This window comes from Rhinopithecus roxellana, chromosome 1 (assembly GCF_007565055.1).
Source record: "Rhinopithecus roxellana isolate Shanxi Qingling chromosome 1, ASM756505v1, whole genome shotgun sequence".
Taxonomy (NCBI): domain Eukaryota; kingdom Metazoa; phylum Chordata; class Mammalia; order Primates; family Cercopithecidae; genus Rhinopithecus; species Rhinopithecus roxellana.
Window position 1 is genome coordinate 59,840,508 of NC_044549.1, and position 20,641 is coordinate 59,861,148.

Consider the following 20,641-nt stretch of genomic DNA (forward strand, 5'->3'; position numbering starts at 1 on the left):
CTGGCTAATTTTTTTTTTTTTTTTTTTTTTTTTTTTTTTTTTAGTAGAAACGGGGTTTCACCATGTTGGTCAGGCTGGTCTTGAACTCCTGACCTCACGTGATTCACCCACCTCGGCCTCCTAAAGTGCTGGGATTACAGGCATGACCCACCACGCCGGCCTAGAATTTCAACTACTAATTTACATTAAGCTTTTAATTGTGTTTAAAGTGCTTTGCCCTATCAGAGTTTAGCCTCTTAAATGTAGTATGTGCTAGACACTTAAAAGTTTTGTTTGCCGGGCGCGGTGGCTCAAGCCTGTAATCCCAGCACTTTGGGAGGCCGAGACGGGCGGATCACGAGGTCAGGAGATCGAGACCATCCTGGCTAACACGGTGAAACCCCGTATCTACTAAAAAAAATACAAAAAACTAGCCGGGAGAGATGGCGGGCGCCTGTAGTCCCAGCTATTCGGGAGGCTGAGGCAGGAGAATGGCGTAAACCCGGGAGGCAGAGCTTGCAGTGAGCTGAGATCCGGCCACTGCACTCCAGCCTGGGCGACAGAGCGAGACTCCGTCTCAAAAAAAAAAAAAAAAAAAAAAAAAAGTTTGTTACAGCGCTTTCTTAGCTATCCGGCTTTGTATGCAAGGATGTTTTCTAATTAAAGGATGAGAAAACAAAACTATCAGCCATTGAAAACTATACTTAAATTTGGATACTTTTGTACATACTAAATTATCTTTTAAAAAGGTAGAAACACCATATTTCTTTCCCATGGCTTGTCTTTCCAAATAATGTGTTGTTTTTAAGTTTTTCACTATTAGACCTGTTCTCCCCTACCCTGTTTTGTTTGATACATGCCACTTATGATACCATAAAAGGAGAAAGAAAGCAGGTGCCAATTATTCACTCAGGTAAAGGAGAGAGAAAAGGCACCAAAGCTTTTTATTTTTATTTATTTTTTTTGAGACGGAGTATCACTCTGTTGCCCAGGCTGGAGTACAGTGACGCGATCTTGGCTCAATGCAACCTCTGCCTCCCCAGTTCAAGCAATTCTCTTGCCTCAGCCTCCCGAGTAGCTGGGATTACAGGTGCCTGCCATCATGCCCAGTTAATTTTTGTATTTTCAGTAGAGACGGGGTTTCACCATGTTGACCACTCTGGTCTCAAACTCCTGACCTCTGGTGATCCAGTCCTCCCCGGAGGTCTGCCAGTAGTGCTGGGATTACAGGTGTGAGCCACCACGTCTGGCCCAAAGCTTCATTTTCTAATTTCTAGAGTTCACACTACTTCTATCATTACAAATATCTCGAATTCTATGCACCTAATGACTAGAATGAATAATTAAGGCCTCTAGGAATTTGGAAGGAGGACAGATTGGAGTTGTCTGGAAAGTTTTTATGGAGGACACAGGACCTGACCTGGGAGTTGAAGACTGGGTAGGACGTTCATTAATGGGGAACAGGAGGGAAGTCTCTCAGAAGGGTTAATGCGAGCAAAGGCACAAGGGTGTGTGCAAGGATGTTTCATCAAGAGGAGTATAAAGGATTTGTGGCAGATGAGACAGGGTTAGTAAACTGGGGCCAGACAATGGAGTGCCTTAAAGAATACAATAAGTAGTTCAAGTTTAATCCTGTAAGCAAGTTTCCTTTAAAATATGTTTGAGAGCGTTAAAATCGGACTTACAGAGTAACCATGTGTGTGTGTGTATTTTGCCAAAACCAAAAGCTTGTCAATAACTCTATTATGTGAAACGTTTTTTCTATAAAAACAGCATGCTGTCTCCCATTGTCTCTCTATATATGAAAACTTGCTGCCAAGAAGTTTTCATATATGCAGGGTTTACTTTTCCTGTTGCTTTTCCTAGTGACACCTAGTTTTCACTAGGTTCTGTGGCTTATGTGTTCTGCCCCTCACAGGTACCCCTATAGAAAGAATACTCCAAAAATACCAAGGGAATTACCAAGCGAGAAAGCCAGGCAGGGTGGAAAACTGAAAATCTCCACTGATTCTCCAGAGAAGCACTAAGGAACAATCCTTTCATTTCAAAGCATCAGAAGGGCCAGGAGCTCAATTCATCCTTTTCCACAGGATGAAACAATTTGTTCCCTTTAAGATACTATGTGATGAATTACAGCAGAAGAGATGGAAGGAGAAAAGAATGGGAATACAATAGTTAACACTTCTGTCATATGTATTATTTACCAGAAGAAAACAATAATAAAGCAAATGTTTTAATTTTTTTTTGAACTTCTGCTTCTGGAAACATGACTCTAAATTTCACCTAAGTCACTCAAATTGATTGCAAGTAGAAAAGGTTGCCTCTGAATATTATATTTTATCTCCTTCCACCTTCTTCTTCAGCCCCTACTTCTTCATGGCCCAAACATTCTGCCTTTTACAAATACCCTTATCAGATGGTAGCATTGTTCCCAGTTCTGCCACGTGGATCCTAAAGTATTGCTGCTGACATAGTCTCCATGCTGTAATCCAAGAGCCACTATTCTCATTTCTTGTTCTTCTAGATGACTCTGTTACCTCTTACGCCAGTTCTTTTGGCAGTTGCACCTGCGATTTAAGCATTTGAAGAAATGTGGGAAATTAATCCTGGAAATTTAAGAGCTTTACAGCAAAAATTACAAAATTTACATGCCTTAAAAGATACAGATTTGAAATTCCAGCCAAAGCACCCACAAAGTCAAGATAAAACAACAGTCATAACCACAGCCACCATTTATTGGACATTTACTAATGCCAAGGACTGTTCCAAGGGCTTTGAGCACACGGCAAAGTACATCATGGAAATAAGAAGATACGTGCCCAAGTTGGCCCGAGTTCAAAGACTGGCACTAGCAAGTACTAGTTATGTGGTGTTGGGCATCTGTTTTCTCAGCTGCAAAATGATAACAACAGTATCTAATTCACAAGGCTATTATACAAGTGAGTAATCCACGTTAATGCCTTTTTTTTTTTTTTTTTTTTTTTTGAGATGGAGTCTCAGTCTATCTCCCAGGCTGCAGCGCAGTGGCACCATCTTGGCTCACTGCAACCTCCACCTCCCGGGTTCAAGCGATTCTCCTGCCTCAGCCTCCCAAGTAGCTGGGATTACAGGCATGTGCCACCATGCCCAGCTAATTTTTGTATTTTTAGTAGAGACAGGGTTTCCCCATGTTGGCCAGGATGGTCTCAAACTCCTGGCCTCAAGTGATTCACCTGCCTCAGACTCCCAAAGTGCTGAGATTATAGGCATGAGTGCCCAGCCTAACACTTTTTTTCTCTCTCTCTTTAAGACAGAGTCTTGGTCTGTCACCAGGCTGGAGTGCAGTGGCACGATCTCGGCTCACTGCAACCTCCGCCTCCTGGGTTCAAGCAATTCTCCTGCTTCAGCCTCCTGAGTAACTGGGACTACAGGCGAGCGCCACCACACCCAGCTAATTTTTGTACTTTTAGTAGAGACGGGGTTTCAACAACACTAAGTTTTAAAACACTATCTCATTACATCCTACAAAAGCCTTGTAAGGAGGGAAATGGCTCAGAGAAGATAGTAACTTGCCTAAGATCACACAGCTAGGAAGTAGCAGAGCAAGATTAGAGCCAGGTCTGCCTGTTTTCAGTGCTCATTATTATATACTGTCTGTAAAAATATCACTATAAGAATATAAAATATATGTTATTTTTAAAACAACTCTTTCCTCTTTGAAGCACACTCCTAATCTGATGGTCAGAAATACTTAAACATGAAATATAAGCCTGGCAAGGTGTCATGCACCTGTAATCCTGGCTACTCAGGAGATTGAGATGGGAGAATCACTTGAGACCAGAAGTTCAAGACCAGCTTGAACAACAAGGTGAGACCCATAAGGCAACCTCTGCCTCCTAGGTTCAAGTGATTCTCCTGCCTCAGCCTCCCAAGTAGCTGGGACTACAGGTGCGTGCCACCATACCCAGCTAATTTTTGTATTTTTAGTAGAGACGGGGTTTCACCATGTTAGCCAAGCTTGTCGTGGACTCCTGACCTCAGGTGATCCGCCTACCTTGGCCTCCCAAAGTGCTGGGATTACAGGTGTGAGCCACAGTACCCAGCCACCTGATTTTCTTAAAAGAGTTTTATAACAAGGCTGGGTGCGGTGACTGATGCCTGTAATTCCAGCACTTTGGAGGCCGAGGTGGGCAGTTCGCCTGAGGTCAGGAGTTCAAGACAAGCCTGGCCAACATGGTGAAACCCCGTCTTTACTACAAATATAAAATTTAGCTGGGCATGGTGGCACATGCCTGTAATTCCAGCTACTCAGGAGGCTGAGGCAGGAGAATTGCTTGAACCTGGGAGGCAGAGGTTGCCTTGAGCTGGGATCCCGCCACTGCACTCCAGCCTGGGTGACAGAGACACCATCTCAAAAAAAAATAAATTGTACATATATATATATATGTAAAGCATCCCCCAGGGCAAAAAAAAAAAAAAATTATGAAACAACAACAGAAGTCCAACACTTCAAACCCACTTCATACTTCTGCCTCACAGGAAAACCTTAAGGACAAGGCAAGTTTTTAAAGGGTTTCAATTGTCATTGTATCTTAAGAAAGTAACTCATCCATCATATACGTACCTTCCAGAGAACACTGAAGATGCCCGGTGTCCCCTGGGCATTTGTTTAACAATGACTAGGAATGTTTCTCCCTGTATTGCTAATGTCCACCTCCAGTGTGATGAACCATTTTGGTCATCTGCTATGGCTCCTCTTGCAGCCAGTTCTTGGCCCACAATCTTTGGCTAGGAATATTTTCCCAGCATCGTGCCCACCAGAGAGGACCTTTGATGTGCGGCTGCCTACCAGCCTTCAAGCAAAGAGGACATCCATGGCTTCTGACCCTGTACCTCCCTTGTGCCAAGCTTTGAGAAGAGAGGGGTGTGACTGCACCCAGCAGGGCTCTCCCACGGAGAACACCAGTAGTTAAGAGAAACCACGAGTCAGGCATTTAAAATAACTGTAAAGCTGCAATAAATAGTTAAAACAGTGTGTTCTTTGTATTATGGAATGGAAAAAGAAGGATTTTATGTAAGTTATTCCCTGTATTTGCTTATATATGCATGGAAGAGTTCCAAAATAATATTTTAAATTTAAAAAGTTTTAAATTATTTAGGGAGATGGGGATCTCACTATTGTCCAGGCTGGAGAGCAGTGGTGCAATAACTCAATGCAGTCAGACCCTCCTGGCCTCAAGTGATCCTCTTGCCTTTTCCTCCCAAAGTACTGGTATTACAGGCATGAACTACCATGCCCAGCCCAGAATAATATTTGAAAAAGAAAATGTAGCACTGACCCAGCATAGGAAACCCAGACACATATTTACTTATTTAAAATATGACCAAGCTGGTAGTTCAGATCACTGGGGAAAAGAGGAATGAGTCAGTAAATGATCACTGGTTAACTATTTGGAAAAGAAATAATACAATAGCCTTTTTGCTTTCTACTGACTTTAAAAATTAACCCTTTAATCGATCCATAATATGAAATATTTTTTAAAAACCGAAAACTATAAAAGTTGCATGAAAAGGCAGGCACACATTTTAATGATTTTCGAAGAAGCCATTTCTAAGCAGAATACAAAAGATAGAAATCATAAAAATAGCTAGATATGTTATAAAAATGTAAAACTTACAAACAGAAGAGGATCAACTTGTGTTATTGTTAGAGAGCCTTTTCCCCCTTCGCTCGTTAGTTTTTAAAGAAAGTATTTCTAGTGTGTTTGTGTGTGTGTAGCATTACACAGGGCGCACATATGCATACACTCAGAGGCTGGGAGGCAGGGTGGGTGGGAAGGTTGGTTTCAGCACAGGCTATTTAATTTGGTCTGCCTGTATTAAGTTCCTGCTCTGGACCAACACCTCAGTGGGTGTCCAGGATAGAGATGAGCAAGACCCGCTTTGAAGAAGTCAGAATACTGTAAGAGAGTACACTGTGGCCAGAAGGGCTGTCAACCTGAAGCACAATGTAGGAGGTGCCATAAAAGAGGTGTGGACAAAGGGTAATGGAAATACACAGGCAGAATACTCCTGATGTTTTGTTGTAAAAAGTAGCATTTGAGTCAAGCCTTGGAAATTGGATAGATTCTAACAGATAGAGACAGAAGAAAAGGTAATTAGAGGCAAAGGGTGGTACAGAGGCAGGAAAGCAAGGCCCTTCAGAGAAGATAGCAGCAGACATGGTTTACCATAGATATCAGAGTCATGGTTGTCAAATGTGGTCCCGGAATAAGCAGCAGCAGCAGCAGCATTACCAGAGAATTTGTCAGAAATGCAAATTCTTAGGCCCCATCCAAGACCTACTAAATCAGAGACTCTATCAGTGGACTCAGTAATCTGTATTTGGCCCTTTGGGTGATTTTGATCCACAATAACATTTGAGAATCACTATACGGACTTTAGAAAAGTATATAAAAGACCTTTTTTCCCACTACGCTTTAAAGGCAAGCAATTCTGGTTTACGTCATTCCTGGATTATACATGTTCTTGATGAGCTTGAAATGTTACATTACTTTTTTCCTATGGAGGCTCCCTTTATAAGAATTGTAACATTTCCAAAGCTATGATCTATGTTTGGCCTTGGCTCTTATAGATCATCCTGGTTTCTTTATCGGAGGCCCCAAAAATGGGGGAGAAGGGGTCGAAGGGAAAAAGGGAGTTGAAGATAACCCTGGAGTTTTAGACCTGAATGCGTCACAGAATGCTGATAAGACAGACAACTGGGAACTAGAAACCACCACAAGGCCTATAAATGAGCAGGTTGGTCTGGAGACAGATTGAATGTGCTAAGAAAACCCTGAGTGATCTAAAGGGAAAGGGAGATTTGGGGATTGTTCTAGATTATGTGACAAGAGAAAGAGAAGAAAATTTCCCATTACATGATGGGAAAGAGGAGAAAATTACAAAATATAGAGAACCTGGTTAAAGAGAAAGAATATAGAGAATATAGAGAACCTGGTTAAAGAGAAAGAAGACTTTATAAATGTGGCAAAGAAGAAATGGCCAGCGATGAAGATGAATGCTCAAGGGTTTGTAAACTTCAAATCTGTAATCATAACTCCTAATGTGTCATGGAGTCTGTTGATTAACTAAGGCTGCTCATGACATTATTATACTGAAGTCTTTCTGGAGGAAAGTTTAGCAATAGCTTTAGCCAACTGGATGGGAGCAGTCCAGATATATGTGAGTAAGCCTGAAGTGAAATTGAGTGAATGTTAAAATAGTAATCTTGCGTGATTGGCACAGAAGCTTGGATACAAAATGCAGCTGGCCTCAGTGAATTAGACAGTTGCTGCAAATGGGATTTTATCTCAGTGAAAAGTACAAATACTCATTTGAGATGATAGGAGTGAGCAGACCACAACATTTTTGAAGATGAAAGAATATCGTACATTTGTCAGGGAGGGATAGGCTATACCAGCCTAATGTCTTTGTGCTATCATACTGACTCAGCTTCATTAACTCAGAGGGAAATGATTTAGTCATTATCTAATAAATTCAGTTCGTTAGATAAGACAAAGATTTTTAAAAACATAGCTAAAAACAACAAGAGCAAACTAAAAAAATTCTACAGAAGCCAAATAAATCATATAAATGAGGGAATCATGCCAGGTGCAAAGCAGAAAGGGCAAAAGAGAAAAACTAAAGGGTCCATGAGCATTCTCAAGGGTGAAACCAATGCACAGAAACAGCTGATTTTTTCCATGCCAGTGTGGTGTGGCCAGATCTGATGTTCCAAGTCGTGCTAGATATCTGGATTTTTTTGCATGTGCCATTCAAAAACTTACACAATGATACCCAAGTCAAATAAAGTGGGCCTGCAGATCTGACCTCATGCTTTACCAGTTTTCCATACCTGGCCCACGGAGTAAATTTCTTTTAAACCGAATTGAATGGGTAATTTCTTAGAGGAGGAAGCATTTGAGCAAAGCAAGTATATGGATTGTCCTTTATTTTTTGCCAGCAACTTCATTTTAGGTATCCCAGGCCAGAGGCGTGGGGTAGGGAGAGAAGAAGCATTAATTTTTTTTTTTAAGACTTTTTTATTGGAGTGCAGTGGCACCATCTTGTCTCACTGCAACCTCCACCCCCCGGGTTCTAGTGATTCTTACACCTCAGCTTCCTGAGTAGCTGGGATTACAGGCGAGCACCACCACACTCGAATATTTTTGTATTTTTAGTAGAGACAGGGTTTCACCACATTGGCCAGGTTGGTCTCAAACTCCTGGCCTCAAGTGATCGACCTCCTAAAGTACTCGGATTACAGGCATGAGCCACCACATCCAGCATAAAAAACAATTTTAAAATACATGTGCTCTATCAAGTAAAAAAATAATATTTCCAAATCTATAAGGAAAATAACTACTTTTATTTTTGACCCAGGGTCTCACTCTGTTGCCCAGACTGTAGTGCAGTGGCACAAACATGGCTCACTGCAGCCTTGACCTCCTGGGCTCAAGTGATTCTCCTGCCTCAGCCTCCTGTGTAGCTGGTACCACAGGTGCATGCCATTACACCAGGCTAACTTTTAAAAATTTTTTGTAGAAACAGGATCTCACTTTGTTTTGTTGCTCATGTTGGTCTTGAATTCCTGGGCTCAAGCAATCCTCCTGCCTTAGCCTCCCAAAGTGTTGAGATTACAGGTATGAACAACCGTTCCCAGCCAGTAACTACAATTAAAAAATTTTTTCTGTCAGGCATGGTGACTGATGCCTGTAATTCCAGCACTTGGGGAGGCCGAAGTGGAAGGATCACTTGAGCTTAAGAGTTTGAGACCAGCCTGGGCAACATAGTGAGATCTCATCTCTACTAATTAAAAAAAAAAAAAAAAAAATTAGCCGGGTATGGTGGCATGCATTTGTGGTCCCAGCTACTCAGGAGTCTGAGGTGGGACGATCACTTGAGCCCTGGCGGTTGAGGTTACAGTGAGCCGTAATTGAGCTACTGCACTCCAGCCTGGGTGATAGAGGGAGACTCTGTCTCAAAAACAAACACACACACACACACACAAAACTTTTCTAAGAAAAAAGTTTGTTTCTGAACAATGTTCTCTTTAGGAACATCACACACACACACACACACACACACACACACACACACACAACTCCACAAGATTTCAAAACTGTGTTTTAATTTTAACCTCAGTTTTGAAAACCCAGGGATTTGGAGGGCATCTGTCCCAAACCCCCAAAACCCTTCATTTCACCTCTATCAAGTGAACATTGTCTTGTCTCATTTGATTGGCTAAAACCATCCCTTTCTGCTGGGATTTTGTGACATTACCATTTATAGTGTTTACTGTATTTTGAGTCTAAGATGTATATTTTGGGACATTTCAACAGCTCTGAAATCAGAATGCATCTTAAATTTGATGGTGTTTTACAATAGCTGGCTGGAGACCCAAGTGTGAACACATCATAGCTATCCATGCTATTATTACCTCCACTGAGTCATGTGCCCTGTTGATACGACTCACACAGATGTATTGCCTCTTAAAATAGCTTTTAAAGAAAGATAAGTAAGCAAATGTGGTAAAGTGAGATGGTATGCAGGAATTCTTTGTACTACTTTTGACCTTCTGTAAGTCTAAAATGACCTCAAAATAAAAAGAAAACAAAATATCTTTTAAAAGATTATACTATGTTTTGGCTTGAAAGCAGAAATTTATACTACATGCAGAAATTTATAGTACATGCAGAAAGGCACAGAAACAGAATATGGGGAAGCAAATTGGTATTAGTGAAGCAAATTTTCATTAGTGCAACGAGGCACTTTCATATTTTTCTTGCTGCGCATTTTCCAGCACCAAATAGATGAAGCTGTGTGACATTTTGTAACTGAGACACAGGCAAACAGATGCCTGTCACAGGCCAAGCCAGGCAACTGAAGGCAGGAGAAATTGCCCGTCCTTCAGAATAAATGAAGCCATTTCAAAGCCTAGGAAGATATGCAAGATTGTCATTCAAAAAACATGTCAGAGTTCACTTTGCAGCATGTTTTTCTTAGATTAAATTTTTTAAACCACCACCACCAAATACACTTAAAATTGGTAGCAGTTTTGAATGAAAATATGAAAAATGCAGTGCTTGGTGGGGTGTTTTATTCTTGCAATTATCATCATGAATTTATTTTAATGTCTTTTGTTCTAGATCCTAGACTCAAAACTGTAGTGTTCTCAGTTCAGTAAAAGGCAGAGGAGCTGGAAAATTAAACCTACACTGTAAGCTGTGTGTGAGGTCGAGACTGAACCTGACTTATCACTATATCCCCAGTCCTTCTCACCTGCCTGACATATATATTTGTTAGATTAACAAATAAGTGAATGGATAGAATGGAATTGACCCAGGGAAAATGGATTTGCTCAGCAGAGCACTCAGAAGTCAAGGAGTTGGTTCAGATGCTCTTTTGAACTTCATTCCCTCTTCTACTCTGAATTTACATGCCACCTTTAACACAGATTTTTTTAAAAGACGTCTCATCATTCTTTTCAGACTGTTCTTTTCTGAATGTACAGCCACCAAGGTGGCTTGAATATTCTTTGCCAATGACTAGTTACTGGAAAAGTGGTAGAACTAGTTTCTGTCAAACAACACCCCAATTCACTCCCAGGGGAGTTCTGGCTGTCTAGAGAAGAGCAGGTGCAGAAAGTCTTGATGTTGTGCCCAAGGGCAGGCAAAGAACCATTGTCCGACCTCATGTGACCTCCAGCATTCTCAACCTAGCCACTGCTCCAGGAAGAATCAGAGGCTCTCTAAACCATAGATGAAAGTCAGCTTTGATTCAGAAGAATGGGCTATTGATAATTCTCCATTCTAGGAGTTGGGAATAAGGACCATACATATGTATATATGTGAAAGACTAGCAATTATTTCAGAATATCAAGCTCTTTAAAGCAGAAAAAGAGCAAGCATGCATAAAAATTCAACATGTCTTTAAAAAACATGAATCTGTGTAATAAAATAATATACTGACTATTCTGTCAACATAATCTCATGGCTATATTACACTGAGATTTTAAAATAATATAGTTAATTATCAATCACTGAACACATCCTTTCAACCTCAATAAATGCCAATATAATAATGACCAAACATTTTTATTTCTGCAACTTAAGTTGCAAGGAAAATAACCTTTCCACTCAGAAGTAATTGTGAATCATGGTAAATATTAAACTGAAACAGCGATTTTAAAACTCCATGAATTCATGGTGACACCAACCTGAAGTTCATCATTTATCTGCCTAAAAAGCAAGCAGTACAAATGTAATTTCAGACAGTCTCTCTTCATCTACTAAAAAGAACTGTTTCTATGCATTTTAGAAGCATTCAATTATCTACAATTGGCCCAATTTGGCCTTTTTTTTTTTTCTTTTTTGAGACAGAGTCTTGCTCTGTCACCAGGCTGGAGTGCAGTGGCACAATTTCGGTTCACTGCAACCTCCACCTCCCAGGTTCAAGCGATTCTCCTGCCTCAGCCTCCCGAGTAGCTGGGACTACAGGTGCCCACCACCAAGCCCAGATAATTTTTGTATTTTTAGTAGAGATGGGGTTTCACCACGTTGGCCAGGATGATCTCAATCTTTTGACCTCGTGATCCACCTGCTTAGGCCTCCCAAAGTGCTGGAATTACAGGCGTGAGCCAAGGCACCCAGCCTGGCCTCATTCTTATTTATTCCTCACTGTAGGTTCCTGGGGATCTCTGAGTGTCAGCTCCATTGTGGCTGGAATGGTGTTCTTTTGAATATGCACTCGAAGAGGTCAGAAGAATGAGGTGAATTAAAGCTTGATTCTGGACTCAGAAACGGGGTTCAATGTCAGTTCTACCACTTCCTAGCTGTATCTCCTCCACCTCCACATGTTATTAAATTCTCTAAGCCTCAGTATCCTTTTTATTAAATGGGGAGAATAACAGTACCTAGACCTTATAGGGTTGGTAAGATGATTACATGAGTTAATTCATATAACGACTCCAGCCTGTAGTAAATGCTCCCTAAATATTAGCTGCTAATATTATTGTTACAGAAGTCATATAGGGGTATCTAGATATGGGGTGCTACAGGTATACATCCTTAAGGATAACAGTAATTTAGTTCTATTGGTAATGCTCATTGGCTTTCCCCAGTTGGTCTCAATTAGTGAGTATCCCCTTATGTTAAAACAAATAGGGAATAAAGTTGGGATGCATTTTCTATGGAGGGTGCTCAGTCACCATTTCTCCCTCCGTCTACTTACAGGTTTAAGATAGGCGACATTGCTGTGACGAATGTCGTTTAGCAGCTGATCTCTGGGAGTGATTTCCACCAATGGGGGTGGCCTGTTTCTCGGCACTGGCTTGAGCGTTTTGATGACATCTTTGAGGTTGGTTTTCTCGGGTGGTTCTTTGGCTTCCGGCATCCGAGATTTGCGCTGGATTCTCTTCAGCTTCACCACCCGGAAGGAGTCAGGGTCTGTCCTGTACTGCGGGGCCTGTGATGGCTTTTTCATCATTTCACTGTGTTGACTGAAGGGCACATTTTGGGGGTTGGGAGGCCGAGGTGGCGGTGGCTGGAAGAACTCCTGCATTCTGGAATCTGGCATGGGTCCTCCCAACATCTCCCACATCCCAGGGGGCAGCCCCAACCCATTCTCTAACATGGCTATCAGCTTCTTCTGTTCCTTGAGTTGCTGCTGTTTTTGCTCTTCCTGTCGTTTCTGCCTTTGTTTATCCTGATTCCTGGTGAGCAGATTAGTGACCACCATTCTGGGACCCGGAAGCTCAAAATGGTAGCCCATCTTCAGGAGAGTGCTGTTTGCCTTCAAAAGCCTGGCTATTTCCATTTCAGCATGGTGACCCAACATGTGCCTCTGATTGTGAAACCGAAGCTCAGTTAGCGTCTCATTAAACTGGAGACACCTCATGATGGCCACAATCCCTTTACCTGTGATGAAATTGGACTCGATGTTGAGAGTGGTGATGCTTCTATTTTCACGCAACATGTTAGCCAAGGCAAATGCTACATTCTCATCTGCACCCACATTGGCTAAACTGAATGTTCTGATGTGCTTGTTTTTCTTCATTGCATTGACAAAGTCCAGTAACATTTCTTTGGGGATGTTTTCAATGTTGTTCAGGTTGAGTTCCTTCATGTCAGGATCATTTTTTCTAACTCTCCTCAAGCTCCCGTCCAGGTCTGTCTGGTTTCCTGAAGGCCTGGCACTTACCTTCAAAAAGCTGGTATCTAGAGCTAACTTCTTAGGATCTAATTTTGATATTTTTTTCTCACTTTGTCCTTGGGCCTCTGGTCTGTCTCTCTGTTCTTTGAATGCTTTGTCAGTTACCTGCTGGCAGTTGTTCTCACAATTTCTAATTTGTTCCTTTGCTTTGCCTTCCTCTTCTCTGCTCGTTTTTTCACTCTCTTCACCATCATCCTCTCCTTCATCACCATCTTCTTCTTCTTCTTCATCTTCTTCTTCATCCGTTTCTTGGACATTGCTGCTGCCCTTTGATTCTCTTGTATTTGCAACTATTTCATTATTGAGCTTTTCTTTTAAATACTGGGCCATATTTTTATTACGTTTGTCTATTTCTTCATGCGCTTCTTGAGTCTTTTCCTATAAGAGAGGTTTATGAGGGTTAGAATACATAGCAGAGAAGAAATATGAAGTAGAGCATCAGCTAGCGGAGATAAGAAAAATACTTGTTTAAAAGAGCTGGTTGCTATTTTAAATAATGCTTATTTAAATAGCTGATTGCTAAAAATGGGTGGTTACCCCATCCCATAAATTACAATATTAAAATGAAACCTTATTTTGTTTTAATATTCTGTTTTTTAATGGTGTTTAATTTCAGAAGCAGTTAAAAATTGTTTTGAAAACCTGATAGAATTGTTCATCGATATATTGAAGGCTTGATTTTGTATATGCCAAATAGGCATCTAGTACTCAACAGTCCTGAGTTAGGGCAATAATTTCCTTTATTATTCTAATACATTTATAATATATTGGAATAATGAAATTATTGCCCTAAAATTAACATTCCTACAATGTCTACTAATCTAGTGTAGAATGTACATGAACTTCCTCTGAGAACATAACATAATGTATGGAAAATTAGATCAGTTTGATATTTTGGAGTACATATATATTTAAAAACCTCAATTTTGATTTTGAATATATATATATGTATATTTAAAACCTCAATTTTGATTGTATTTTTTCAGTTCTTTGAAAACTGCCATGGCTACTCTGTCTGGGACAAGTTTACTATCCCGGTTTCTTTTGAAAGAAAGTACCTAGGAACCAGAGCCAGCTGTAAGATGAAACAGGATTATGCAGACAGTGAGAAATAATTGCTTAGTCTGGGAAATAAAATGGGCCTTTTATCAATAATGTGTATTAGATTCTTGCACATCAATTATAATGCTTTTCTATGCAATATGTGTGCCTCATAGGTATCATTTTGAAAGCCAGTATAGCAAGTTGAGACACAGGTTCATCTGAGCAAAAATTTCATGCTCATAACTAGGTCGGAAGAGCTAGTTAAGAAGTCACCTTAACCACCTGAAGTCTTCACCACTGCATTTCTCATCTTGACCAGAAGGGGGAGCCAACCATCAAGCTGTTTAAGTTATACCAGAGGAAGAAAAAAAATGTTGCAAATACTCATTTTTACCCCCGAAACTGGCATTCACATAGAATTGGCTTTTAATCCATTGACCTCCAGTTGTAAAAAATCTGCAAATTGTATCATGAACTCTAACCTGATCAATCCAGCTGTTTCTTTTCTTAATCTTAGTACATGTTTAAACTCTCCTGACTGTAAAACCAATTGACAACTTTCCTTAATTACAGCCAGCGTAGTAATTTAACAAGATGTGTTTTTGTCAACAGGCATAACCTAAAGAGACTTTACCTAGGAGGCATCTCTGTACTCTTTTTGTTAAGTCATTTTCAAGTGGAACATTAAAAAAAAAATTATACTCATGCACAGTAAGTTTGCAGAGTCAACAATTCTAGGTTTCAGATTTTAGAAAGTGAAGAACTAGCTTCAAAAACCACTTAATAGCCATCTATTTCTAAATGTCGTCACTGACAGCCAATACATAATAATAATATAAGACATTTTCTGGTTATTCGACTTGGTTTAATTGCAGGGTGTGTGGCCAGACTTCAGGAGGACTGAAATGTTTGACACTGTGTACAAAACACTGCATATGTTTGGATGTGCCAGAGAGAGAGGCTACAGAGCTGTCATTAGTTTCTCAAAGGGGCCTGCAATAAAAAAGAAAGAGAGAGTTAAGGACAACTGCCTGAGTTATGAGTTAAGTCACTAAGTATCGTGGCAATAGAACACAGGCTTTCTGACACAGCAAACCTGACAGCAATTTTTAAAAAGAGACATTAGCAAGAAATCACCCAATTTTCCCCTTGTAAATGTAAGTATTTCAGAAAGTTCCAGTCTGGAGTAGGATTAAATATTATGGTTTAATCTAGATATGGCAAAAACAAAGCAGAACCAAACCCTGGAGTCTTGAGAAATCACAGTTACAAAAGGGACACCTAACAGCCCATCCCAGGCAGCCATTTCTCTGTTGTACACAAATCTCTGGTTACCTCAGATTTCACAAAGGTGACAGGAACTCGTTCGTCTTCCAACATGCGCCTGGATGCCTTTTCCCAATACATATAATCAACAAGAGATTTATGATTGAAGTTTCCTGTCGGTGGCTTGTCAGTTTGATCTTTCTGAATCATTCCCACGGGAAGGCTGGGGTCAGGGGCCATGACTTCCATTTCCGACTGCAGTTCTTTCAGTTCTTCAGCGGACAAGTTGGCCAAGATTTCATCTTCATTAATCTCCTCATCGAGAAGTTCTTCTTGATCTGAATTTCTGCTATGCGCTGACATTGTTTTTTCTAAATATTATTTTACTAGAAAAGAATAATCAAAGATGATTTTTAAAAAGAAAGAAAAAAGCCTCAAGAAGTTCCCCACGTTAACAAGTGTCGCAAGTTAACACACCCTTGAGATATTTTTTTTCCCCAGGAACCTCAGTGGTTTGCTGAGCAGCTAGGAGTGATCACAGCTAAGCTCTTGCCGGATCTATATTAAGCAGGGCTTGGCTGGATGGGGTCAATTTATGGAACTACTATGCTGCTCTCTTTTCGGTAACTTGAGTCAGCTGTGCAAATCCATCTGACATTTCAGTACAGCTGCTATGTTGGCCAGAGACTAGCAGAGACCACAGAATCTCTGCAGGAATAAAATTAATTATCTTCCTATATGCTATCATGTTGCCATACACAAATTCATGCAGCGCATACCTATATACCCCAATACTCCAGGGGATTCCACTTGTTTTTATTTAAATATTAAAGCAACTTACAATATTTCAGAAGGGAAATGCAACCGGTAACCTGAGTTCTTTTTGATGTGAAGAATTCACTTGGAGGTAGAAATCAAACTCTTAGGGTCTGCCTCTTCACTACAAGTTGACTGTGGAAGCAAGTAAAGTAGTGTACGGTGGAGCAGAGGTCTTGCTATGTCATTCATCCTCTGTGTAAGCCGAACCTTTGCAAGATGTCCTATTTGCATCTAGATCCTGTGATCTAACAGATGGGGACAACCAGCACTTGCATTTCCACTAAAAGTGAGTTTAATATTTTAAATTATTTGCTTTTCTTATTAAGTATCCATTAAGCCAATATCAATGAAAATGGATCTAAAGTGAAATGTTAAAAAAAAAATCCAGACCACTAATATACTAAAAGAAACTATGAGAAGATTTTTTTTCAAACCCTGAAGGGGCGATATGCAACATTTGTCCAAATTACAAATGTCCATTTCCTTTGACCCAGCAATTCCACTTTGAGAAATGTATCCTCAGATACACTACATGGGTAAAATGGCATGTGTGCAAGTTTACACAATATAGCAAAGTACAAAAGAGTGTGTTTCGCATGCTATTATTTGTGTGACAAAGGGTACAAGAATATATAATACACAAGTTTTATTTTATATATATATTTAAGACACGGTCTAGCTTTGTCACCCAGGCTGGAGTGCAGTGCTGCTCACTGCAACCTCTGCCTCCCAGGCTCAAGCCTCCTGAGTAGCTGGGACCACAGGTAGGCACCACTACACCCAGCTAATTTTTGTATTTTTTGTAGAGACGGGGTTTTGCCATGTTGCTCAGGCTGGTCTTGAATTTTTGAGTTCACGCAATCCATCTGCCTCAGCCTCCCAAAGTTCTGGGATTACAGGCGTGAGCCACCGTGCCTGGCCCGTAAATATATTGTTATTCAGAAATATACATTCATTGTACAAGAGTTAGGAAAACATAGGAAGGCAGAGAATAAAATTTTCCCCTTACCTCACTGTGAAGCTGCCACTATCAACATTTCGGTTTTTTCATTCCAGTCCTTTCTTTAAAGCATACAAACTCTATCATTTTTTCTCATCTGTTTTTTTGACTAAGTCAGGATTCTTTTTTTCTAGGCAACTGTGTACTCTCCTACTAAATACTTTTAAAATTGTCATTTGTTAGGGTTCTTTATATGGATGCACCAATATTAATATTGGTTAAATAAATTATGCACCATAATTTATATAACCAATCCTCAATTGTTGGATGTTTAGAATGTTTTCAATTCTTATAAGCACAAATAGTTCTTTAATAAATATTCCTATAGCTAAATAGTTTATAAACACACAAGTTTATTTCCTTAAATTGAACAAATTCCAAAAAGTGAAATTGCTAGGCCAAAGAAAATGAAGAAATTAAATACTTTTTATATGTAAATTAAAGTAACAGCAAAAACCACAATTACTTTTGCACCAACCTACTAGGACCCATCTCCAATCTATGTATATTAAATATTTACAGATACTATACATGTTGGCTGGGTGCTGTGGTTCATGTCTGCAATCCCAGCACTTTGGGAGGTCGAGGTGGGCAGATCACCTGAGGTCAAGAGTTCAAGACCAGCCTGGCCAATATAGCGAAACTCTATCTCTACTAAAAACACAAAAATTAGCCAGGCATGGTGGCGGGCACCTGTAGTCCCAGCTACCCAGGAGGCTGAGGCGAAGGTTGCAGTGAGCCGAGATCACACAACTGCTCTCCAGCCTGGGTGGCAGAGCAAGACTCCATCTCAAAATAAATAAATAAAAACAAACAAACAGATATACATGTTACCATTCCAACATTTCATATATATGTAAGTTTGAAACTTGAGCTATCCCATTCCTTTCTCCAAAAGTATCCAAGGATTTTAGTTTCTTGTGTATCTGTCCAAGGATATTTTATTGATAAAATTTGTGAAAAAGGAAAAGAAATCAAGTGTGAGTTTGAAATGGAAGTTAAAATATTTTCTTCCTACCCCAGTGTTTTATCTTGAGCACTCCAGGTTGAAAGGCTTTTCATACATAATTAATGCCCTGGAAAAGTATTTCCAATCTACTTGAATGAGAATTTTCGAAGGACACAGGTATGTACTGGCAACTTATCCTTGGCCTCTCCCCATCAGGCCTTTTTTTTTTTTTTTTTTTTTTTTTTTGACACTGAGTCTCACTCTATTGCCTGGGCTGGAGTGCAGTGGTATGATCTCAGTTCACTGCAACCTCTCCCTGCTGGGTTCAAGTGATTCTTGTGCCTTAGCCTCCCCAGTAGCTGAGACTACAGGCGTGTACCACCACACATGGCGAATTTTTGTATTTTTAGTAGAGACTGGGGTTTCACCATGTTGGCCAGGCTGGTCTTCAACTCCTGACCTCAGGTGATCTGCCCATCTCGGCCTTCCAAACTGCTGGGATTATAGGCATGAGCCACCATGCCTGGCCAGGTCTTCCTTTTAGTCCCTGTAAAAGGGGGAAGAGTTGGCCTTGGAGGGCATGGAGGTAGACCACTGATTTGTAGGCCATCATTTCATAGATTTTTCTTTGCAGAACAATGATCTAAAGAGACTCAGAAAGAAAAAAAAAAAAGAAAAACATTTTGTTCAGGGAGGCTTGGGAAATGTTATATTCTGCATTTGTGTTTTAGATATTTGTAAAGCACAATTAACTTTGAGAAACTCTGAGAAATGCTACACTAAAGAAACCAATTTTTTAACCCAACCCTCCCCAACCTCAAATAATTCATACTTCGGGAAATACAGAGCTAAATATTAAAGAGGAGGCTCTGGAATCAGTATACCTGGATTTCAGTGTCAGCTGCATTCCTAAGTCATGTGATACTGAGCAACTTAGCCCATATCTGATAATAGTGTCTACCATATGCAATTATTGAGAAAATTAATGAGGTTTTATACATATATATGAGGTTTTATTTATATAGATGTATATAGAGTAGGATGGTACATGGCACAGAGTAACCATCAATAAATGTTCAACAGTATTATTCTCATAACTCATGGATAACTGCAGAAATACTTAAAGAAAAACAAAGGCAATGATAAAATGCAGTATGTTTACATAATGTAGTACATTTACATGTACTACATTTTTTTTTTTTTGAGACGGAGTCTTGCTCTGTCACCCGGGCTGGAGTGCAGTGGCCAGATCTCAGCTCACTGCAAGCTCCGCCTCCCGGGTTCACGCCATTCTCCTGCCTCAGCCTCCCAAGTAGCTGGGACTACAGGCGCCCGCCACCTCGCCCGGCTAGTTTTTTGTATTTTTAGTAGAGACGGGGTTTCACCAGGTTAGCCAGGATGGTCTTGATCTCCTGACCTCGTGATCCGCCCGTCTCGGCCTCCCAAAGTGCTGGGATTACAGGCTTGAGCCACCACGCCCGGCCGACATGTACTGCATTTTAAAAACCGTTTTTAAGATAGAAACCATTATATTAATGGCAATAAACAAAAGAGCTTTCAAAAATCTTGCTGCTTTTACAGAAAGAAACTGAGAGACTTCTAGGTGGAATTGTGTATAAAGAAAATAGAAAACCACCATTTGCATATAAATATGAAACTCCCCCAAGTAAATGATCTGAAAGGTGGTTTGTAAGCTTTTAGATTCAAATTCTCTTCTGATGAATTCTACTCATTTTAATGTGATCAAAATGCTTTTGATGATCAAGCTGATTTAGGAATTTCTGTGAGGAGTGCTCCTTCATCTGACTTGCATCTTGCTGAATGAGCGTAGGAAGTGGCTAAATCTCTCCCAGCTGCTTCTACTGTGCATTTTCTCCATATGCTGACAGGGAGGGTTTGCTGGTGTAATTAGCCTCATTTGACACAGAGATGATTTAGTTGTGCTTTTTCTTAATGATGTTCCACTGCTGCCACCTAAACAGCTTCTCATATCAGAATCCAGCTCTGATACCAAAAGAATGTAGCTAGCTGTAGGATAATCGACAGAACATTAGAGCCAGATAGGGCATCACAGATTATCTGGTTTTGAATCAGAGTCTTCAGGGGAAGTTATTAAGTATATTGTCTCTCTGGACCCCACCCAAAAGCGACTCAGGTCTGGGCTCAGGAATCTGTAGTTTCTGAAAGCTCTCCAGGTGATTCTGATGTGTAAATAAGTGTGAGGGTCACAGAGCTACTGCAAGCCACTTCTTTTACAGATCAGGCTCAGAGAATTTAAAACACATTGCACTCATTCATTTATTCAGCAGTATTTGCCAAGTGCCTGGTTGTGCCGTGTGCTGTGCTAGGCA

At 40.4% G+C, this 20,641-nt stretch overlaps 1 protein-coding gene across 1 annotated transcript; it reads right to left on the bottom strand.

The window, feature by feature from the left end:
• Positions 1 to 2,154: 2,154 nt before the first annotated feature.
• Positions 2,155 to 16,087, bottom strand: LMOD3 (leiomodin 3). The gene is made up of 4 exons (XM_010357707.2): positions 16,000 to 16,087; positions 15,592 to 15,908; positions 12,232 to 13,590; positions 2,155 to 2,546 (listed from the first exon to the last, which is right to left on the bottom strand). The coding sequence occupies exons 2-4, from the start codon at positions 15,883 to 15,885 to the stop codon at positions 2,520 to 2,522; spliced, it is 1,680 nt and encodes a 559-aa protein (XP_010356009.2). The 5' UTR covers positions 15,886 to 15,908; positions 16,000 to 16,087; the 3' UTR covers positions 2,155 to 2,519.
• Positions 16,088 to 20,641: the final 4,554 nt, after the last annotated feature.

Excerpts from the sequence above, each read along its gene's own strand:
- LMOD3 (XM_010357707.2), bottom strand. The coding sequence starts at position 15,885 with ATGTCAGCGCATAGCAGAAATTCAGATCAAGAAGAACTTCTCGATGAG. Across the intron at positions 13,591-15,591 it reads TCACCTTTGTGAAATCTGAG|GAAAAGACTCAAGAAGCGCA; the intron begins GTAACCAGAGAT and ends CCTCTCTTATAG. Across the intron at positions 2,547-12,231 it reads ATGTCGCCTATCTTAAACCT|GTGCAACTGCCAAAAGAACT; the intron begins GTAAGTAGACGG and ends CTTAAATCGCAG.